Source organism: Heterostelium album (genome assembly GCF_000004825.1).
Source record: "Heterostelium album PN500 unplaced genomic scaffold PPL_contig26, whole genome shotgun sequence".
Classification (NCBI taxonomy): domain Eukaryota; phylum Evosea; class Eumycetozoa; order Acytosteliales; family Acytosteliaceae; genus Heterostelium; species Heterostelium album.
This window is the reverse complement of record NW_008805103.1, coordinates 651718-671987: the sequence shown is the minus strand read 5'-3', so window position 1 is coordinate 671987 and position 20270 is coordinate 651718. Positions and strand designations below refer to the sequence as shown.

At 26.7% G+C, this 20270-nt stretch overlaps 4 protein-coding genes across 4 annotated transcripts; 1 reads left to right on the top strand and 3 right to left on the bottom strand.

The window, feature by feature from the left end:
- Nucleotides 1-93: 93 nt before the first annotated feature.
- PPL_11979 (calcium-binding EGF-like domain-containing protein) lies at nucleotides 94-4026 on the bottom strand (the record flags this gene model as incomplete). The annotated part of the gene is made up of 16 exons (XM_020582725.1): nucleotides 94-1271; nucleotides 1338-1583; nucleotides 1661-1749; nucleotides 1817-1889; nucleotides 1981-2022; nucleotides 2087-2334; nucleotides 2400-2468; nucleotides 2533-2586; nucleotides 2646-2708; nucleotides 2776-2829; nucleotides 2883-2945; nucleotides 3158-3313; nucleotides 3369-3602; nucleotides 3660-3778; nucleotides 3848-3876; nucleotides 3951-4026. 16 exons carry the CDS (start codon nucleotides 4024-4026, stop codon nucleotides 94-96), a joined length of 2793 nt encoding a protein of 930 aa, XP_020427079.1.
- Nucleotides 4027-5249: 1223 nt separating this feature from the next.
- Nucleotides 5250-6794, top strand: PPL_11978 (uncharacterized protein; the record flags this gene model as incomplete). Its single annotated transcript, XM_020582724.1, has 4 exons — nucleotides 5250-5252; nucleotides 5329-5898; nucleotides 5973-6185; nucleotides 6279-6794. 4 exons carry the CDS (start codon nucleotides 5250-5252, stop codon nucleotides 6792-6794), a joined length of 1302 nt encoding a protein of 433 aa, XP_020427078.1.
- Nucleotides 6795-6849: 55 nt separating this feature from the next.
- PPL_11977 (calcium-binding EGF-like domain-containing protein) lies at nucleotides 6850-8649 on the bottom strand (the record flags this gene model as incomplete). The annotated part of the gene is made up of 5 exons (XM_020582723.1): nucleotides 6850-8030; nucleotides 8097-8161; nucleotides 8221-8344; nucleotides 8422-8544; nucleotides 8607-8649. 5 exons carry the CDS (start codon nucleotides 8647-8649, stop codon nucleotides 6850-6852), a joined length of 1536 nt encoding a protein of 511 aa, XP_020427077.1.
- A 73-nt stretch (nucleotides 8650-8722) lies between these two features.
- On the bottom strand, nucleotides 8723-20202 carry PPL_11976 (uncharacterized protein; the record flags this gene model as incomplete). The annotated part of the gene is made up of 40 exons (XM_020582722.1): nucleotides 8723-8775; nucleotides 8840-9087; nucleotides 9163-9231; nucleotides 9297-9350; nucleotides 9410-9472; nucleotides 9544-9597; nucleotides 9655-9717; nucleotides 9780-9839; nucleotides 9917-10075; nucleotides 10142-10375; nucleotides 10436-10542; nucleotides 10607-10635; nucleotides 10723-10746; nucleotides 11778-12701; nucleotides 12768-13013; nucleotides 13080-13168; nucleotides 13263-13323; nucleotides 13381-13419; nucleotides 13485-13732; nucleotides 13814-13879; nucleotides 13942-13995; nucleotides 14059-14121; nucleotides 14181-14234; nucleotides 14296-14358; nucleotides 14579-14737; nucleotides 14790-15023; nucleotides 15088-15194; nucleotides 15235-15277; nucleotides 15802-15846; nucleotides 15952-16124; nucleotides 16191-16413; nucleotides 16486-17007; nucleotides 17081-17216; nucleotides 17283-17405; nucleotides 17469-17729; nucleotides 17808-17913; nucleotides 17990-18201; nucleotides 18288-18461; nucleotides 18547-18573; nucleotides 20028-20202. The coding sequence occupies 40 exons, from the start codon at nucleotides 20200-20202 to the stop codon at nucleotides 8723-8725; spliced, it is 5844 nt and encodes a 1947-aa protein (XP_020427076.1).
- Nucleotides 20203-20270: the final 68 nt, after the last annotated feature.

Below are 20270 nucleotides of genomic sequence, written 5' to 3'. Positions count from 1 at the left end.
TAACTAAAAATTTTTTAATGATCAATTTAAAATTAAGAAATCAATTAAATTTTAACTATCATATATCAAGTTAATTAATAAAAGAATGATTTATTATGATATTTTATTTAATTTGTTGCCTATACATTTCTGTTCTTTTCTATATTTATATTTCTTTTTCAATACAAAGAATACTCCGAGACCTGCAGCCAGTAAAGCAACAGAAAGCACAACAACAATGGTTACGATCTTCCAAGTGGAGAATTTTTCTTTACAATCACTTTTAACATCAGTGTTGATAAGAACTGAAAAATCAGGATCTATCACACAACTATCACAGTAAGATAGTGTCATTCCAATCAAAATACTATCTTTCGTTTGATTAACAACTTGATTTTGAATGAAAACTGGTTTGTCGTCTGACAGTGCATATGGAAGGAATCGACCATAAAACGATACATCGTTGATTGTCATTTGCAAGAAATTCACTTCTGTCCCATTGTTAACTGAAATATCCAATTCTGAACAACCGTCATCATTATCATTGATTGAAGATATCGATTCCATTAATAGTCTCAATCGATTTAATCGATCTTTATATGACCAATTATTGATTGTGACCATCAATTTCAAACTATTCTCTGGATATAATGTTGATTGTCCTGCAAAGTTAATCAATCTACTGTTCTTTGAATATTCGATTGTTGCATTGATTTGATCGACTTCTGGTGTTGTTGATTGTAAACTGTATGTTGTGATGCTGAATGTTTCATTTCCAGTTGTTGAATGAGTCCATTTATTTGTTTTCAATTCTCTTACCACTGAACTTAACTCATCTATCTCTTGAATTGCAATGATGTTGAATGTGAAATTCATTCCATCTTTAACGATGACAGTTGGTGAAGGAATCGTGTTGTTTGGGAGAATGATTACACCTGGACTTAGTTGTGATTCACAATAATATCCACCATAGCCATCATTACATCTACATTTTCCATCGAAACAACTTCCATGACCATTGCAGTTTGATTGTGATCCACAATCTTCTTTTGGTTTAATGAAAACAAGTATCGTTTGATTATATCCATTGGCATAAACCAACAAACTATAATTAACATTTTCCACCAAACCTACTGGTAATTTACATGATAATATTGAATCATTTAAGAATGTTTGTTGGCAAGGAAAGCTGGATATAATGGCAGATACATTGTATGGATTTGGTCCAAAGTTTGCACTAATTTCGACATCTTGATTATTTATCTTGAAATGGACACCGCTTATGAGTAAAGCTAATTTGGAGAGATAAAAAAATTAGATAAAATGAAAACAAAACAACAAATTGATATTGTACATACTTGAAGAACTATAATAATTAATAGTTGTAACAGTATCATCAAGATTAATTAAAATTGGATTTGTACTATTTTGATTCGGAATTATACAATTCAATTGAGTTGTCGTGTTATATGTGATTTGACAATTTGAATTTCCAAAACTGGTGGCTTTGATCGCAAGTGGTGCTTTCAAGTTAAATTTTCCAAATGCTTTAATTAAAACATTGTTACCACCAATATTCTCTGATTGAATTAAATACACACTTACTAAAGTATTGTTAAATTAATTAATAAAAATTTGAAAAAAAATTAAAAAATAAATAGCAAATGAAAAGATAACATACATTCTAATCCCCAATATATTTGTAAAGTATAGTTTTGAATTGTTGAAAATGTTAAATTTGAGCTTCCATATTCTGTGTTGACTGGATATCTATAAGAAATTATTAATATTTTAAATTTCATCATCATTTCTAGAAAATAATATTAAAGATAATTACGAAAACTGATTATTATAAATAGCATTCGTTAAACTTAAAGGTGATTTATTTAATCCCCATCCCAAGTTTGTTCCTTTTAAAGATAAAATAAAAGTCCATTCTGTATAGTATTTTTTTTAAGTTAGAAGTAAGGAAGAATGAAATGAAAATATATAATACCCTACCTATTTGAGGAATGACATATTTATAACTATCCAATGAAATATCTTATTATTTATAAATAATTAATAAAATTGAAAGGTAGTATTTGAAAAGAAAATTAATACATACTGCATTTAAAATCATTTGGAGGATTTGGTGTGTTTGATGGAAGTTTTGATTTCATTTCAGACCAATAACAATAAAAACAATCTGCAATATTACCAACAAGAGTGGTTGATGGTATATCCAAATTGAATCTACAAAATGAATCATATAATTCCGTTTTTATATTCTGTGTTCCATATATTGATATCGAAACATCTTCATATGATTTAAAATCTGGTAATTTACCACTACTATTGGTATTTTCTAACTTTCTGGAAAATAATAATTAATGTTTATACGTGAATAAATATAAATTAGATTTAAAAGTTTAACATACAATGATAATGATGAATTTGAAAACCAAGATTCTGATGGTACAATTGGAACAGGTGAATTTGTAATTACTCTAAAGAAAAAATGATGTTAAAAGATATTTTTGATCGATTGACTATTTAGAAATCTATACTTACACATTGATCAAACCTGAAGCATTTTCAATTGGTGTGGAAATATTATCAAAATTTCTAAATTTTAATTTTTGTTAATAGTTAAAATTTCTAGTTATATTAATATTATTACTTACATATCAGTAATAAAAGGTAATACTGAAAAATCTGAAGTTGAAAATGCACAATTTTTTGCTTTACTATACATAATTAAATTGAAAGGTTTAAGTAAAAAAAGAAACCAGTTAAGAATTTAATGATATTTACATTTTTCTAACTTCCGGTAGGTCACCAAGAACAATCATTGCATTATCAATATCTCTAATGAAAAAATTATTAATTTTATGTTCAAGTTTGGAAAACCAAATACTTACATATTATTTAAAGTTGAAGAACCAAATACAATTGGGTGTGTATTTGAAATATCATTTATAGTTCTATAATTATTTGGAAAAAATTAATTAAAATAGTGTTTAATACAAGAAGAGTAATATAAAATAACTTACATAGCGCCTATTGTGTCAAAATAAGAGTTGGTAAAATTCAACATTCCATTTGTTTCAAACCTATAAATGGTCTTAAATATTCTTGAAGTGATAATATTAATATGAATAGTAAAGATTTGAGTTTTATTTGGATTATATCTTACATAGTAGATAATGTACTTTTTGTCATAGTTGATGTATCTAAAAACATTTTAAAAGTGGAAGTGAATGATATTCTTTGTAAATTTAAACTCGACTTTACACCTTTAAATATTAAGTTCAAATTTAAATCAGATATCATAGTAACATCCGTCAAAACTCTATTTTCATAAATAAGATAATTATTCATATTTTATTTAAATTTATTCTACTTACAATGTTGTTAATTTGAGTTTTGATGGGAAAGTTGGAACGGATGCCAAACTTAAAAATTGAACAGATATTGTATTTAAATTGACATTTTCAGTGTTATCAAGCAAACCCAATAATGAATAGCTTGCATTTTTATGTTGAGCGCCACTTAACAAGAACGTTTGCAAATTGGGGAATATCAACTTGTCAATTACTGGTGGTTCTCCATGATCGACCCAAGTAGAAGTTACCATTAATCTGAGAAGATGTTAACATTTTCTTTTAATAACAATATTTTTCACTTAAACAACTTACAATGTAGTAATTGTTTGAAATCCACTTTGATCAATTCTACAAGTCATCGATCCTCCAGCACCTTTATTGATATCAGCGCAATCAGTTGCAGTCAAGTTCCAATTCGAATTAATTTGATACTATATTTTATTTTTGTTAAAAAAAATTTTATTTAAAAAAAAAAATAAATGTTGATAAAAAAATAATACCTGCGTAATTAACCATCTTAAAGAACTCACTAAAATAAAAAGAATTGTAGATTTTTATTTAATACTTTACTATATCTAAGTATGACTTGATGTTATGACTTACGTTCTTGAGCATTCAAATCATAAGCACCTGATATTCCCAAAAAAGAAATAAAAAATAATAAATATAACTTTTTCATAATATAGAATAGTTTGTATAAATAAAATGAAAAAAGAAAGAAAAAGAAAAAAATAAAAATTAAGATTAAAGTTCTTTAAATATTTTAAATTAGTTCCGTTTATTTTCATTTTCTACTACCAATTATATTAAGTGTAAAATCTACACCTAAAAAAAATCCAAAATCTAAATATCTTGATTTTTTGTTTTTTTTTTTTTTGACTCCCGATAGCTTGGAAAAAAAAAGATTGCATCATATTTTTGTTTCTTTAAAGCTGTTTAGAATCTAATCACCTATATTATAAAAGTGATTAGAGTTAATATATAGGTCAATTGTAGGGTGAAAAGATTGTGGTTGATCATGATATTTAAATATTTGATAAGATACGAATGATATCAGAACCAAAACAAGATAGCACTCTTTAGATCCCCAATCTAAAGAGATATTTTTGTTATTACATCATTTTGTTTATGGTTTTTATATTATTTTCTTAATGAGAACATACCATTACCACCTTAATAATAGTTTTATTTTTTCATAATTTATCTTTTATATTAATAATGAAAAGTAGAATGAGTATGATGTTTACAATTGTGTTATTTCATTTTGTCGGTTTTTTTGCACAGCTTTTTTTTTATTTTCGCATTTGTTAAATTTTTTGAGTGATAAAATGAAATTTCACAATTAACATTCCACCCAAAGTGAATACGCACTGTGAACGAAGATGGCGTGGGAACCTTAAACAATATATATAATCAAAAACAAAAAAATAAAACAAATAAAAAGAAGAATAAAATCAAAATAATTGTAAAGATAATATTCTATGTTGGGCCAACAAAGCTTAAAAACTTTAGTAAAAAAGTCAAAAATCAAATAAACCCCAAACCTGACTTGACATAGCAAAAATAGTGTTCTGCAGTCGAAACAAACTTTTTTTTTATGCAATGTTGTCACGAAGGGTCACGAAGGCAAGAAATTTGCCCTCTCGTTTCTGAACTAAATTTGGGTGGGTCAATTAAGTGTAAATGCAGAAGGAGTTGTGAACAATTTTTTTTTTTCTCGCACTAATTTTTTTACAACTCATGCTCAAACAACCTCACTTGAGTGGGGTTGACTACCCACGTAAATTTGTGAAAATTTTTAAAAAATTAATATGGTTTTTTTTTTGAAGCTAAGTTATTAATATTTGTAGATTTTAAGATAAAAATAAACAAAGTTATATTAAAATAGAATGTATCAATGCAATGGTATGTCGGGTTTAACATTATTTAAAAATTATGTTATTATTTAGAAAAGATGGTGCTAATATAGCACTTTTAATAGGATACAAAAGAATTAAGCAATATCATAGGTGTAACACCTCAGAGGATTAGTCAAATGAGCAGAGAAGAGAGGTTGATGGAAGCAATAAATGAAATTCAAAACGATACAGGTTTTACTCAAAAGGAGCTCTCTCAAAAGTATGGAGTTTCAGAAAGTGAGCTATCCAAGAAAAAAAATAACCTCTCCTTTAAGCCAAGAGGTAGATATCTCACCGAAGCAGAAGAATTAGAGATGATAAAGATGGTAGAAGAATCAAATACCAAGAATATTCCGATAACGAAGGAGAATATTCTAAATTGGGTGGTCGGAAAGGTATATGACAAATATGGCTATACAATGAGTCGTCACCCTGGTCGTGACTGGTGGACAAAGCTGAAACAAAAATATCCGATCTTAAAGTTAAGAAAGGTTAAGTTTCAAGATGAAGCCATATTAAAAGCGGAGAAAGAGGCCGATATTCAAGGTTTCATCCAGAGAGTTCATAAAGTGATAGTAGAAAACCAAATTCAACCAAAGAATGTAATAAACTCTGATGAGAAAGGTGTTTTATTCACGAAAATGAATCAAAAGGTATTTAATAGTCTATTTTATTCTATTTATTAGTTTTTTTTCGAAAGATTTAGCTAATTGTTATAAAAATATAGGTTGCCATTATTGACCGTGGAAACAAATTTGAGACAGTCAAACCTAGGTTTCCCAAGCAATCCCAAAGTCAACACTTTACAATGATTGGAACAATAACAGCATCTGGTCATGCTCTACCACCCTATAACGTTCTCCAGATTCCTAAACGAGTAAAATGGGAACATATGCAAAATTCAAATTATGGTGTCATTATTGCTAATGAATCAGGATATGTAAGTTGGCAACTTTTTATAACTTGATCCAAAGTTGTCTATTGCTATTATTAATATATCAATATTGATACATTGTATTATTATATATTATAGGTAACGCAAGAGATAAAGAAAGAATATGTCGAATGGCTTCTAGGACAATTTAAGAAAACAGATAAAAAGCTGCTTTTAGTGGACAATCACATATCCAATTATTTCTTTGACGAACAAAAACTTTGTGATGAGAATAATCTTATCATAATGACGTTCCCATCAAACCTGACTCACATTCTCCAGCCTTTGGATTTAGTCCTATTTTCGTCATTCTCTCAACACCTATCGAATTTGCTCAGAGATGGGTTAAAGGTCAATCCAAAGTTTAAAGTGAACGATAAACACTACCAAATGTTGGCTTATCATGCTTGGTCATCATCATTCAACTCATCCAATATAAGAATGTCTTGGATTAAGTCTGGTTTGTTCAATTGGATTGCACACGAATACTGCGACCCAATATTTCTTAAAAAGCCAAAAAAAGTCTATCTCAAAGGAAATCGCTATAGCCGGAAACAAAGAGATTGTTCCAGCAATAACAGTGGTAAAGGTATCACAGGAAGCACTAAAGCTTAAAAACTTTTGTAAAAAATAAAGAATTTTCATTAAGGTTTGATTTTAATCGAATTGATTAATTTGATAGTTTATTTAATTTGTTGTTCATTCTTTTCTGTTCTTTTCTATATTGTATTTTCTTTTTATAGAAGACGAATACACTAACACCTACAGCCAGTAAAGCAACAGAAAGCACAACAACAATGGTTACGATCTTCCAAGTGGAGAATTTTTCTTTACAATCACTTTTAACATCAGTGTTGATAAGAACTGAAAAATCAGGATCTATCACACAACTATCACAGTAAGATAGTGTCATTCCAATCAAAATACTATCTTTCGTTTGATTAACAACTTGGTTTTGAATGAAGACTGGTTTGTCGTCTGACAGCGCATATGGAAGGAATCGACCATAAAACGATACATCGTTGATTGTCATTTGCAAGAAATTCACTTCTGTTCCATTGTTAACTGAAATATCCAATTCTGAACAACCGTCATCATTATCATTGATTGAAGATATCGATTCCATTAATAGTCTCAATCGATTTAATCGATCTTTATATGACCAATTATTGATTGTGACCATCAATTTCAAACTATTCTCTGGATATAATGTTGATTGTCCTGCAAAGTTAATCAATCTACTGTTCTTTGAATATTCGATTGTTGCATTGATTTGATCGACTTCTGGTGTTGTTGATTGTAAACTGTATGTTGTGATGCTGAATGTTTCATTTCCAGTTGTTGAATGAGTCCATTTATTTGTTTTCAATTCTCTTACCACTGAACTTAACTCATCTATCTCTTGAATTGCAATGATGTTGAATGTGAAATTCATTCCATCTTTAACGATGACAGTTGGTGAAGGAATCGTGTTGTTTGGGAGAATGATTACACCTGGACTTAGTTGTGATTCACAATAATATCCACTATATCCATCATTACATCTACACTTTCCATCGAAACAACTTCCATGACCATTGCAGTTTGATTGTGATCCACAATCTTCTTTTGGTTTAATGAAAACAGGTATCGTTTGATTATATCCATTGGCATAAACCAACAAACTATAATTAACATTTTCCACCAACCTTGAAGGTAATCTACATGATAATACTGAAGAATTTAACAATGTTTGTTGACATTGGTAGTTCGATATAATTGCAGATACATTGTATGGATTTGGTCCAAAGTTTGCACTAATTTCGACATCTTGATTATTTATCTTGAAATGGACACCGCTTATGAGTAAAGCTAATTTGGAGAGATAAAAAAATTAGATAAAATGAAAACAAAACAACAAATTGATATTGTACATACTTGAAGAACTATAATAATTAATAGTTGTAACAGTATCATCAAGATTAATTAAAATTGGATTTGTACTATTTTGATTCGGAATTTATACAATTCAATTGAGTTGTCGTGTTATATGTGATTTGACAATTTGAATTTCCAAAAACTGGTGGCTTTGATTGCAAGTGGTGCTTTCAAGTTAAATTTTCCAAATGCTTTAATTAAAACATTGTTACCACCAATATTCTCTGATTGAACTAAATACACACTTACTAAAGTATTTTTAAAATAATTAATAAAAATTTGAAATAAAATTAAAAAATAAATAGCAAATGAAAAGATAACATACATTCTAATCCCCAATATATTTGAAAAGTATAGTTTTGAATTGTTGAAAATGTTAAATTTGAGCTTCCATATTCTGTGTCGACTGGATATCTATAAGAAATTATTAATATTTTGATGATGATTACTACAATATAATATAAAAGATACTTACACAAATTGCTTATTTGTAAATAAATTTCGTTAAACTTAAAGGTGATTTATTTAATCCCCCATCCCAAGCTAGTTCCATTTAATTGTAACAAAATCCCTATTGTATTGTAATTTTTTAAAATTAGAAATAATCAACAATGGAAATATAAATTTTATACTCTACCGGCTTTAGGAATGACATATTTATAACTATCCAATGAAATATCTTATTATTTATAAATAATTAATAAAATTGAAAGGTAGTATTTGAAAAGAAAATTAATACATACTGCATTTAAAATCATTTGGAGGATTTGGTGTGTTTGATGGAAGTTTTGATTTCATTTCAGACCAATAACAATAAAAACAATCTGCAATATTACCAACAAGAGTGGGTGATGGTATATCCAAATTGAATCTACAAAATGAATCATATAATTCCGTTTTTATATTCTGTGTTCCATATATTGATATCGAAACATCTTCATATGATTTAAAATCTGGTAATTTACCACTACTATTGGTATTATTTAACTTTCTGGAAAATAATAATTAATTTTTATAAGTGAATAAATATAAATTAGATTATTAAAAATTTAAAAGTTTGACATACAACATGAATGATGAATTTGAAAACCAAGATTCTGATGGTACAATTGGAACAGGTGAATTTGTAATTACTCTAAAGAAAAAATGATGTTAAAAGATATTTTTGATCGATTGACTATTTAGAAAATTTATACTTACACAATGACCAAACCTGAAGCTTTTTCAATTGGTGTGGAAATATTATCAAAATTTCTAAATTTTAATTTTTGTTAATAGTTAAAATTTCCAGTTATATTAATATTATTACTCACACTTCATAAAGAGAAGGTAATACTGAAAAATCTGAAGTTGAAAATGCACAATTTTTTGCTTTACTATACATAATTAAATTGAAAGGTTTAAGTAAAAAAGAAACCTTATTTTGAATTAGATGATAAATATTTACATATTTCTAATTATCGGTAGGTTACCAAGTACAACCATTGCATTATCAATATCTCTAATGAATAAATTATTAATTTTATGTTCAAATTTGATCTGAAAACCAAATACTTACATATTATATAAAGTTGAAGATTCCAATAAAATTACTGGTGTATTTGAAATATCTTTTATCGTTCTTTAATTAGTTGGAAAAAAATTAATTAAAAAAGTGTTTAATACAAAATAAAAATAACTTACAAAGTATCGATTGCACTAAAATAAGAGTTGGTAATATTCAACATTCCATTTGTTTCAAACCTATTTATAGTATTTAAATCTCTAAGAGTGATAATATTAATATGAAGTAATAGAGATTGAATGTTAATTTCTCTTACAAATTTGTTAATGTACTTTTTCTTGTCATAGTTGATAAATCTGACAGCATTTTAAAAGTGGAAGTGAATGTTATTTTTTGAAACCCTAATGATGTGTTTATTCCTGCAAATATTGGGTCCATATTTAAATCAGAGTACATAGTAACATTCCTCATAGTGCTATTTTAATAAATTAGTTAATGATTCATAATATGTTTCTTATTTAATTAAATTTATTCTACTTACAATGTATTCAATTTAAGTTTTGATGGGAATGTTGGAACCGATACCAAATTTAGAGATTGAACAGACATTAGATTTAAATTGACATTTTCAATGTTATCAAGCAAACCCAATAAAGAATAGCTTGCATTTTTATGTTGAGCGCCACTTAACAAGAACGTTTGCAAATTGGGGAATATCAACTTGTCAATAACTGGTGGTTCTCCATGGTCGACCGCTATAGAAGTTGATATTGTTCTGAGAAGATGTTAACATATTGTTTTTTAGAGATTAAAATATTTCACTTAAAAAACTTACAATGTATTAATTGTTTGAAATCCACTTTGATCAACTCCACAATTAAGTGTTCCAGGATTGCTGATACCAGCACAATCAGTTGCAGCTAAATTCCAATTCAATTGATACTATATTTTATATTAGTTGACCAGATTTTTATTTTTAAAATAAAAAGACATAAAAAATAAATACCTGCGTTATTAACCATCTTAGTGAACTCACTTTATTAAAAAAAAAAAAGACAAAATAAGTAGATTTTCGATTAATACTTTATTTATTTGGTTTTGTTTTTCTATGTTATGACTTACGTTCTTGTGGATATAAATCTGCACCTGATAGTCGGAAAAAAGAAATGAAATATAAAATTAAATATAACCTTTTCATAACATAGAATAATTTGTGGAAATAAAATGAAAACAGAAAAAGAAAAAAAATTAAGACGATCTAATGCCCATTGTAAAAGAGTAAAATCGACAGTCAAAAAAATCCAAAATATCTGATACCAAAGAGTAAAACAATTCGTCACCTTCAAAAAAAAAAACAAAATCTAAATTAATATCTTGATTTTTCTTGGATTTTTTGCTCATTTTACCGATTGTGTCCCCAAACAACATTCTTTAAAGCCCTGTTTAGAATATAGGTGATTAGATTTTTTTGGTTCCATGTACGAATTATCATTCAATTAAAGTGTTCATTGATATCACATCTTATGAGATCAGAACCAAAAACATATTAAAGTAGTTCTGGGATCTAGAGATTTAGTTGTTACATCATCATGTTCATAATTTCTATTTTATTCATGAGAACATACCTAATAATTATCATTAATATAATGCAATTAGATGTGTACAATTAATGTTGTTGTTTAAAAGATACTAAAAAAAATTTATTATGATTTCACACAGAGATTTATTTTCAAAAAAAAGTAATGTTCCCGCGTTTTTTTTTTTTAAATTTTATTTGTTTTGAATTAATTTTTTTTTCTTTTTTTTTGTGAAAAAATTATGTGAATAATGATGGATTATCAAAGTTGTGTAATAATTTTAATTTTAATAATAGAAGTAATCAGATTGATTAGGCTAATTGATTTTAATCGAATTGATTAATTATGATAATTTATTTAATTTGTTGTTCATTCTTTTCTGTTCTTTTCTATATTGTATTTTCTTTTTATAGAAAAAAAATGCACCGACAACTGATGCCAGTAAAGCAACAGAAAGCACAACAACAATGGTTACGATCTTCCAAGTGGAGAATTTTTCTTTACAATCACTTTGTTTGATGTCAGTGTTGACAAGAACTGAAAAATCAGGATCTATCACACAACTATCACAGTAAGATAGTGTCATTCCAATCAAAATACTATCTTTAGTTTGATTAACAACTTGATTTTGAATGAAGACTGGTTTGTCGTCTGACAGTGCATATGGAAGGAATCGACCATAAAACGATACATCGTTGATTGTCATTCGCAAGAAATTCACTTCTGTTCCATTGTTAACTGAAATATCCAATTCTGAACAACCGTCATCATTATCATTGATTGAAGATATCGATTCCATTAATAGTCTCAATCGATTTAATCGATCTTTATATGACCAATTATTGATTGTAACCATCAATTTCAAACTATTCTCTGGATATAATGTTGATTGTCCTGCAAAGTTAATCAATCTACTGTTCTTTGAATATTCGATTGTTGCATTGATTTGATCGACTTCTGGTGTTGTTGATTGTAAACTGTATGTTGTGATGCTGAATGTTTCATTTCCGGTTGTTGAATGAATCCATTTATTTGTTTTCAATTCTCTTACCACTGAACTTAACTCATCTATCTCTTGAATTGCAATGATGTTGAATGTGAAATTCATTCCATCTTTAACGATGACAGTTGGTGAAGGAATCGTGTTGTTTGGGAGAATGATTACACCTGGACTTAGTTGTGATTCACAATAATATCCACCATAACCATCGTTACATCTACACTTTCCATCGAAACAACTTCCATGACCATTGCAATTTGATTGTGATCCACAATCTTCTTTTGGTTTAATGAAAACAAGTATCGTTTGATTATATCCATTGGCATAAACCAACAAACTATAATTAACATTTTCCACCAACCTTGAAGGTAATCTACATGATAATACGGAAGAATTTAAGAATGTTTGTTGGCAAGGGAAGCTGGATATAATTGCAGATACATTGTATGGATTCGGTCCAAAGTTTGCACTAATTTCGACATCTTGATTATTTATCTTGAAATGGACACCGCTTATGAGTAAAGCTAATTTGGAGAGATAAAAAAATGAGATAAAATGAAAACAAAACAACAAATTGATATTGTACATACTTGAAGAACTATAATAATTAATAGTTGTAACAGTATCATCAAGATTAATTAAAATTGGATTTGTGCTATTTTGATTCGGAATTATACAATTCAATTGAGTTGTCGTGTTATATGTGATTTGACAATTTGAATTTCCAAAACTGGTGGCTTTGATTGCAAGTGGTGCTTTCAAGTTAAATTTTCCAAATGCTTTAATTAAAACATTGTTATCATTAATATTCTCTGATTGAATTAAATACACACTTACTAAAGTATTGTTAAATTAATTAATAACATGTAAAAAAATAAATAACAAATGAAAAGATAACATACATTCTAATCCCCAATATATTTGAAAAGTATAGTTTTGAATTGTTGAAAATGTTAAATTTGTAGTTCCATATTCTGTGGTGACTGGATATCTATAAGAAATTATTAATATTATGATGATGATTACTACAATAAAATAAAAAAGATAATTACGCAAACTGCTTATTAAAAACAGAAATCATTAACGTTGCTGGCGATCTATTTAATCCCCATCCCAAGTTAGTTCCATTTAAAAGTAACAGCCTGCCTAATGTATTTTTAAGTTAGAAAAAAATCAACAATGGAAATGTATATATTACGATACTTTTAGGAATGACATATTTATAACTATCCAATGAAATATCTTATTATTTATAAATAATTAATAAAATTGAAAGGTAATAGTATTTGAAAAGATATAATACATACTGCATTTATAATTAATTGGGGGTACTGGTGTGTTTGGTGGAAATGTTGAATTGATTTCAGACCAATAACAATAAATACAATCTGCAATATTACCAACAAGAGTGGTTGATGGTATATCCAAATTGAATCTACAAAATGAATCATATAATTCCGTTTTTATATTCTGTGTTCCATATATTGATATCGAAACACTATCAAAAGATTTAAACTCTTGTAATTTACCTCCACTATTGGTATTGTTTAATTTTCTGATTAAATTAAAACAATTTAGTAAGTTAATCAATCAATAAGATGTTAGGATTAATAAAAAATATTTATATTCAACATACAATGTGAACGTATTTGAAAACCAAGATTCTGGCGGTACAATTGGAACAGGTGAATTTTGAATAACCCTATAGAAATAATGTTAAAAGAGATGTTTGAGTGATTTGATATTTAGAAAATTTATACTTACACATTGACCAAACCTGAAGCATTTTCAATTGGTGTGGAAATATTGTTAAAATTTCTAAATATTAATTTTTAGTTAATACAGTTCAATTTTAATTATAGTAGTATTTTTATGACTTACATCTTAGTAAGAGAAGGGAATACTGAAAAATCTGAAGTTGAAAATGCACAATTTGATGCTTTACTATATATATAAAATTGAAAGTTAAAAAATATAAACATTTTGAATTAAATGACAATTACAAATCTCTAATTTTCGGTAGCACACCAAGTACAACCATTGCATTATCAATATCTCTAAAAGAATGAACTATTATTAATTTTATGTTCCAATTTGATCTTAAAACCAAATACTTACAAAATATTTAAAGAAGATGATTCAAAAAAAATTTGTGGTCTATTTGAAATATCTTTTATCGTTCTATAATTAATAGGAAAAAATAATTAATATAGTGTTTAATACAAAAAGAGTAATATAAAATTACATACATAAAACTGATTGCACTAAAATAAGAGTTGGTAAAATTTAACATTCCATTTGTTTCAAACCTATCTATGGAATTTATAACTCTAAGAGTGATAATATTAATATGAATTAATAAACAGAATTATTATTCATTTGCATTTTCTTTCATACATACATATTGACTAATGAACTTTTTGTTTTCATAGTTGATGAGTCTGACAGCATTTTAAAATTGAAAGAGAATCCTATATTTTCTAAAGATAATGTTGCGCTTACTCCTGCAAATATTGGGTTCAAATTTAAATCAGAATACATTTGAACATTACTGAGAACTCTATTTTCATAAATTAGTTATTGATTTACATTTTAAAATTTATTCTACTTACAATGTATTCAATTTAAGTTTTGAAGGGAATGTCGGAACAGATACCAAATATATAGAGTTAACAGATATTTGAGTTAAATTGACATTTTCAATGTTATCAAGCAAACCAAATAAAGAATAGCTTGCATTTTTATGTTGAGCACCAATTAATGAGAACCATTGCATATTGGGGAATATCAACTTGTCAATAGCCGGTGGTTCTCCACGATCCACTGTTATAGGATATACTATTATTCTGAGAAGATGTTAACTCTTTCTTTTTTTTATTATTTTTATATTTTTCACTTAATTAAACATACAATTTAGTAATCGTTTGAAATCCATTTTCATCTACTAGACAATCCAAAACTCCATCGACTTTGATATCAACACAATCAGTTGCAGTTATATTCCAATTGAATTGGTACTATATTTTATTTTTGTTAACAAAATTTTTAAACAAATACATAAAAATAAATACCTGTATAATTAACCATCTTAATGAACTCACTAATGAAAAAAAAAAAGACAAAATAGTAGATATTCGATTAATACTTAAAATAGTTTTCAATGTCAGGACTTTGATGTTATCACTTACGTTCTTGAGTATTCAAAACATAAGCACCTGATATTCCGAAAAAAGAAATAAAAAATAAAATTAAATATAACTTCTTCATAAGAATAGAATAGTTTGTATAAATAAGAAAAAGAGAAAATAATCTTATAAGAATATTCTATTAGCAATGAAATAATCTAAGACCTCATCGTAAAAGAGTAAAATGAATTCAAACAAAAAATCTAAAACAATATCTTGATTCTTTTTTTTTTTTTTTTTGTTCTCCGATTTTCACACACCTCAGAGGGGTAATATTAAAAAAAAGAACAAAACAAGATTTGAATTATAACCAAAAAAAAAAATCGTGATTTGTTGTTGTTTCAACATGATTCATTCCCAAATACCTATTTATAACCTTTTATTTTTGTAGTTTTATTTAATAATATTATCGATAATAGCATGAATTGTATCATCTTACAATTCAATAACTTCACTCAAAGTAAATCGAATAACTATTCTTGAGCTATGATTATTAAATTTTTATATTATAATCTATTCAACAAATTTTTATTAAACAAATGACACAACTAACAAATATAAACCTTTTAATAATCTTTTAAGAATTTACAAATAGATTGTTTGATTTGATTTCAATTTATCAAACATCTGAGCAATTGGCTGGATATAGTAGTTGGCGATGAAAGATCTATTGTATTTCAATGTATAAGTTAAAAATTTGTTTTCAACTGTCCAATCAATTGAGTCCAAGTAAATTGATTGAGGAATACCCCATGGTACAACCTATTAAAAGTTAAAATTAATTAAATGTAAATATTAAAACCAATTGTTTTGATTGGAGAAACTTACATTCTTTTGTTTGGAAATTAATTGAATTTCTTTGAAAACATCTGATTTTAGATCATCACAGTCATCAATGTTGATATGTGGTGTAGTCTCATTGATATATTTATTTATAATATCAATTGATGGAATGATAATGGCAACCAAATGAGCATGGAATGGATCACCATAAATAAAGATATCTTTTATCATTGTTGATTGATAGAAATTACTTTCAATTGTTTCTGGACTATATATTATTACAAACAAATGTTATTAAATATGTTGTTTACTGCTAATTTAATAGCTAAATTTTACTTACTAAATAAATCTACCATGAATTGATTTGAAAAAGTTTTTCAATCTTGAAATTATTCTTATCTTTCTAGGTTCATATTCTTCAACGACATCACCAGTTACGTACCAACCATCTCTGAATGAATTTCTTGTTGCTTCTTCATTATTATAGTATTGTTTGATGGTTCTTGGTGATTTAACCAACAATTCACCAACTGGATATGATTTGTCTTCTCCAACACCCGGAATCGGAATGATTTGATACGAAACATCTGGATATATGATATCATTCTTTGAAATAAAAGTAGTCTCAGTTGTGCCGAAAAAATTGAATGCTTTATCTTCACCCCAACATTTCTTCATAAAATTGAATGTTTCCGTTGGTAATAATGAACTTCCACTGACAACTGTCTTTATTCTATCACCAAAAATCGATCCAATTTCATTGATTGCTAATTCATCACATTCTTGATCCGATAGTTGAGGATTCTCCTCTTGAATATCAATCTTTCTTTTTTGATATTTCAAATTAAAATAATTATAGAATCTAATGAAAAGTATTACTATTATTAATATATATATAGTTTTTATATATCATAATGTTTAGAGTTAATATTTACCCAGGATTACACCAAAATACAGTTGGTCTAAAAATAGCGAGTTCTTTTAGAAACTCTTCAACCTCTAAAGATGTATGAATACCAATTCTTCCACCAACAATCATTGTTTTTAGATCCAATGTTCTCTGTGAATTTGCTGTTTATTATTATTATTAATGGTCAGATATATCTTCAATAAAAGGTATAGGTATATAATACATACATATTGAAAGGTAACCCATTTGTATTGAAACATCACGACTTATACTATTAATAATATTGGAAACACACTCTGCATCTTTTCTTGCCATTCCTTTTGGTGGACCTGTTGAACCTGAAGTATAAGCTAATTAAACCATTTATTAGATTAAATACTACAATATAAAATAAAATAATGCTACAAACATACTAATTGTTAATATACCATCTTTTAAAGGAGAATGTTCAATTTCATTAGTTGAACCATTAATTAACTCTGAATAGAGTTTGAAATTTATTGATGGCGATAATGTTTCTCTTTGTTCTTGGTCATATTCATCTTCAATATGAATAATCATTTTCAACTGCTTGTTGTCTTTGATCGCATCGAACAATCTATTAAAGATTTCTTTTGAAACGATCAATAGAGATGGTTCACTATTCTCTAAGATTGCAATTAATTGTTCAACATCTTTTAATGAATGTTTTTATTAGTTAGTTTGTTATATTAAAGCAATTTAATTTAAAAAACATTGTTTAAACAACTTACTTATCTGTTGACTAAGAGGTACTAGTGTGTATCCATAGAATAGACATGCAAAATCAACATAATACCAATGAGGAATATTGTTCAAGATTACTGCTACTTTCGATCCCTACATAAAAAAAAAATATTAATATATATATATAGATATAAAATGTAAGTACTAATAGCTTAATGATTTTACTTACATGTTCAATGTATGGTTTTATTGCAGATCCCAATGCAACGGATCTATCATAGAGTTGTTGATAAGTGATCCAATCGAAACCATTAGAACGATGATCTTCATTCTTTGATTTCATTCCGATACATCTTCTATCTGAATAGCAATTGAATACATTAACGAAACTTTGATAGATTGTATCGCTTTTAATTGTTTGATAATATTCAAAATCTGATTCTATAATATTAATAATAGATAAAAAGTTAATATTAATATTATTATATAGTTTTTTGTAATATTATTATTTAGAATAAGCTACAAACTTGATACGATTGTCATATGATGTGGCATTGGTGCACTGTCATAATGAACACTCTTTGACTCTGCTTCAAAAGAGTAACACTTCATACAAAGGAATAGATTACTACATTCTGAGCAACGGTAACTTTCTATTCCTTCAGCCAAAACGATAGAACATAAAGAACATTTTCTTTTCTCTATATATAAATAAACAGTTGATCGATAGTTTATTTATTAATATTAATTTGTTAATATTTTTTAACTATAAATATAAACTCTTACCATTTTGAAAATATAACATTTTAGTTTCTATTATTATAATAACAATTTGTTAATATTATAATAGTAAAAGAAATAGAAAGTAAACAATTAAAATGTTATATATATGTATAACAATAACTTATTATTAGCAGAGGCATGACAACAACTTTAACTTTTTATCACATTCAAACATTCCACTTTCTAATTTAATTAATTAATTGATAAACTTTAACCGTATATAGAGTTGTAAAATCTAACTAATGTTTTTCGCACATTCAATCTATGTAATTTATTAAAACAAAATCAAACATTATCTGTTGACCACAATTTCAAAAGTGATATTTGAGTGACTGTAACTTTTTATAAGATGTTATTATTATGTGAGATTTGAGGTGTGTCACAAAATTATTTTGTTTGGTACACATATCTTTAAAGAAATATTAATCAAATAACCAAAAAAAAAAAGAATTTATTATCTTTATCGATATTCAAACAGATGGTTCAAAATTATTCTATAAAAATAAAAACAAACACATATAATCTTAAGAATCTTAAGAAAATGATCAATTAACATAAAAACATGTATGTGTGTGTATTAAATTTAATGAATCACTTTATTTTTATTTAGTTTAATGTTTTTTTCCGATTTTTTAGATATGGAGTGTTTCACTTGGTATAATTATAAATTTAAGATAGTTATATAACTTTATAATAAATATTAATTTTATATTGAGATATGTAAAAAGAGAATAGTTTATTTTATTGATTTGATATGATATTCATAGTTAGGAATTATGAAGGGGAAATCAATGACAAGTGAAAAAATGGCTAATCATATGAATACATTTAATAATTACAAAATGTTAGAGTTATTTTTATTTAAATATAATCATCACAACATTATCTTTAAAATAAATTTATTATAAAACGATCACGATTCAGATTTTTTTTAATTTTACAATTGTTTTTTTTAGCATAAATTTAATTAAAAAACATGAAAAGTTTTTTAAGAAATGTGAGAGGTGGTTATGAAAGAACCCCAATCGTGGTGAAATTTTAATTTTATCAATTTTTTTTCATTGTTGAATATTTTATTTTTTGGGGAACTGCTATCAGTTTTTTTGTAATTTTCATTTTTTGGTTTTTTTTTTAATCATTTTTGCAAAATATTTTTTTAAAGAGTTTTGTTTTATTCATAGTAGATTGATTAGTGTTTTTTAATTCATTATCACTATCAAATCTACTTATTTTTTATATAATATATATTTTATTTTCTTGTTTCTTTTTGTTTTGTTTTGTTTTCTTTTTGTTTGTTGTAGTTTTAAATAGTTAGTTATATTATATTTGTAATATTACAAAATACTTTTTGTATTAGATTGTGATTGTTGTTTGTATTTTTTGTTTTAAAATAATAGATAAATAGATAGATAGATTGATAGATTAAGTTTGTTCACTAGATTTTAGATAGATAGATTAGATAAAGATAGATATGTCGGATACACCAAGTGGCACCAGTATATTTGGTGAGGGAACGGGTGTTTGGATTCCAGATTCGCATTTGGAGTGGATTGCCGGTGAGATCATTACGGTGAACGACAACGATGTTCTGGTTCGCACTGAAGACGACCGCGAAGTGACGGTTCCGCGTGAGAAGGTGTTCATGAAGAATCCAGACATTCTCGAGGGTATCGACGATCTCGCAGGCTTGTCGCATCTCCACGAAGCGGCCATCCTTCACAACCTGC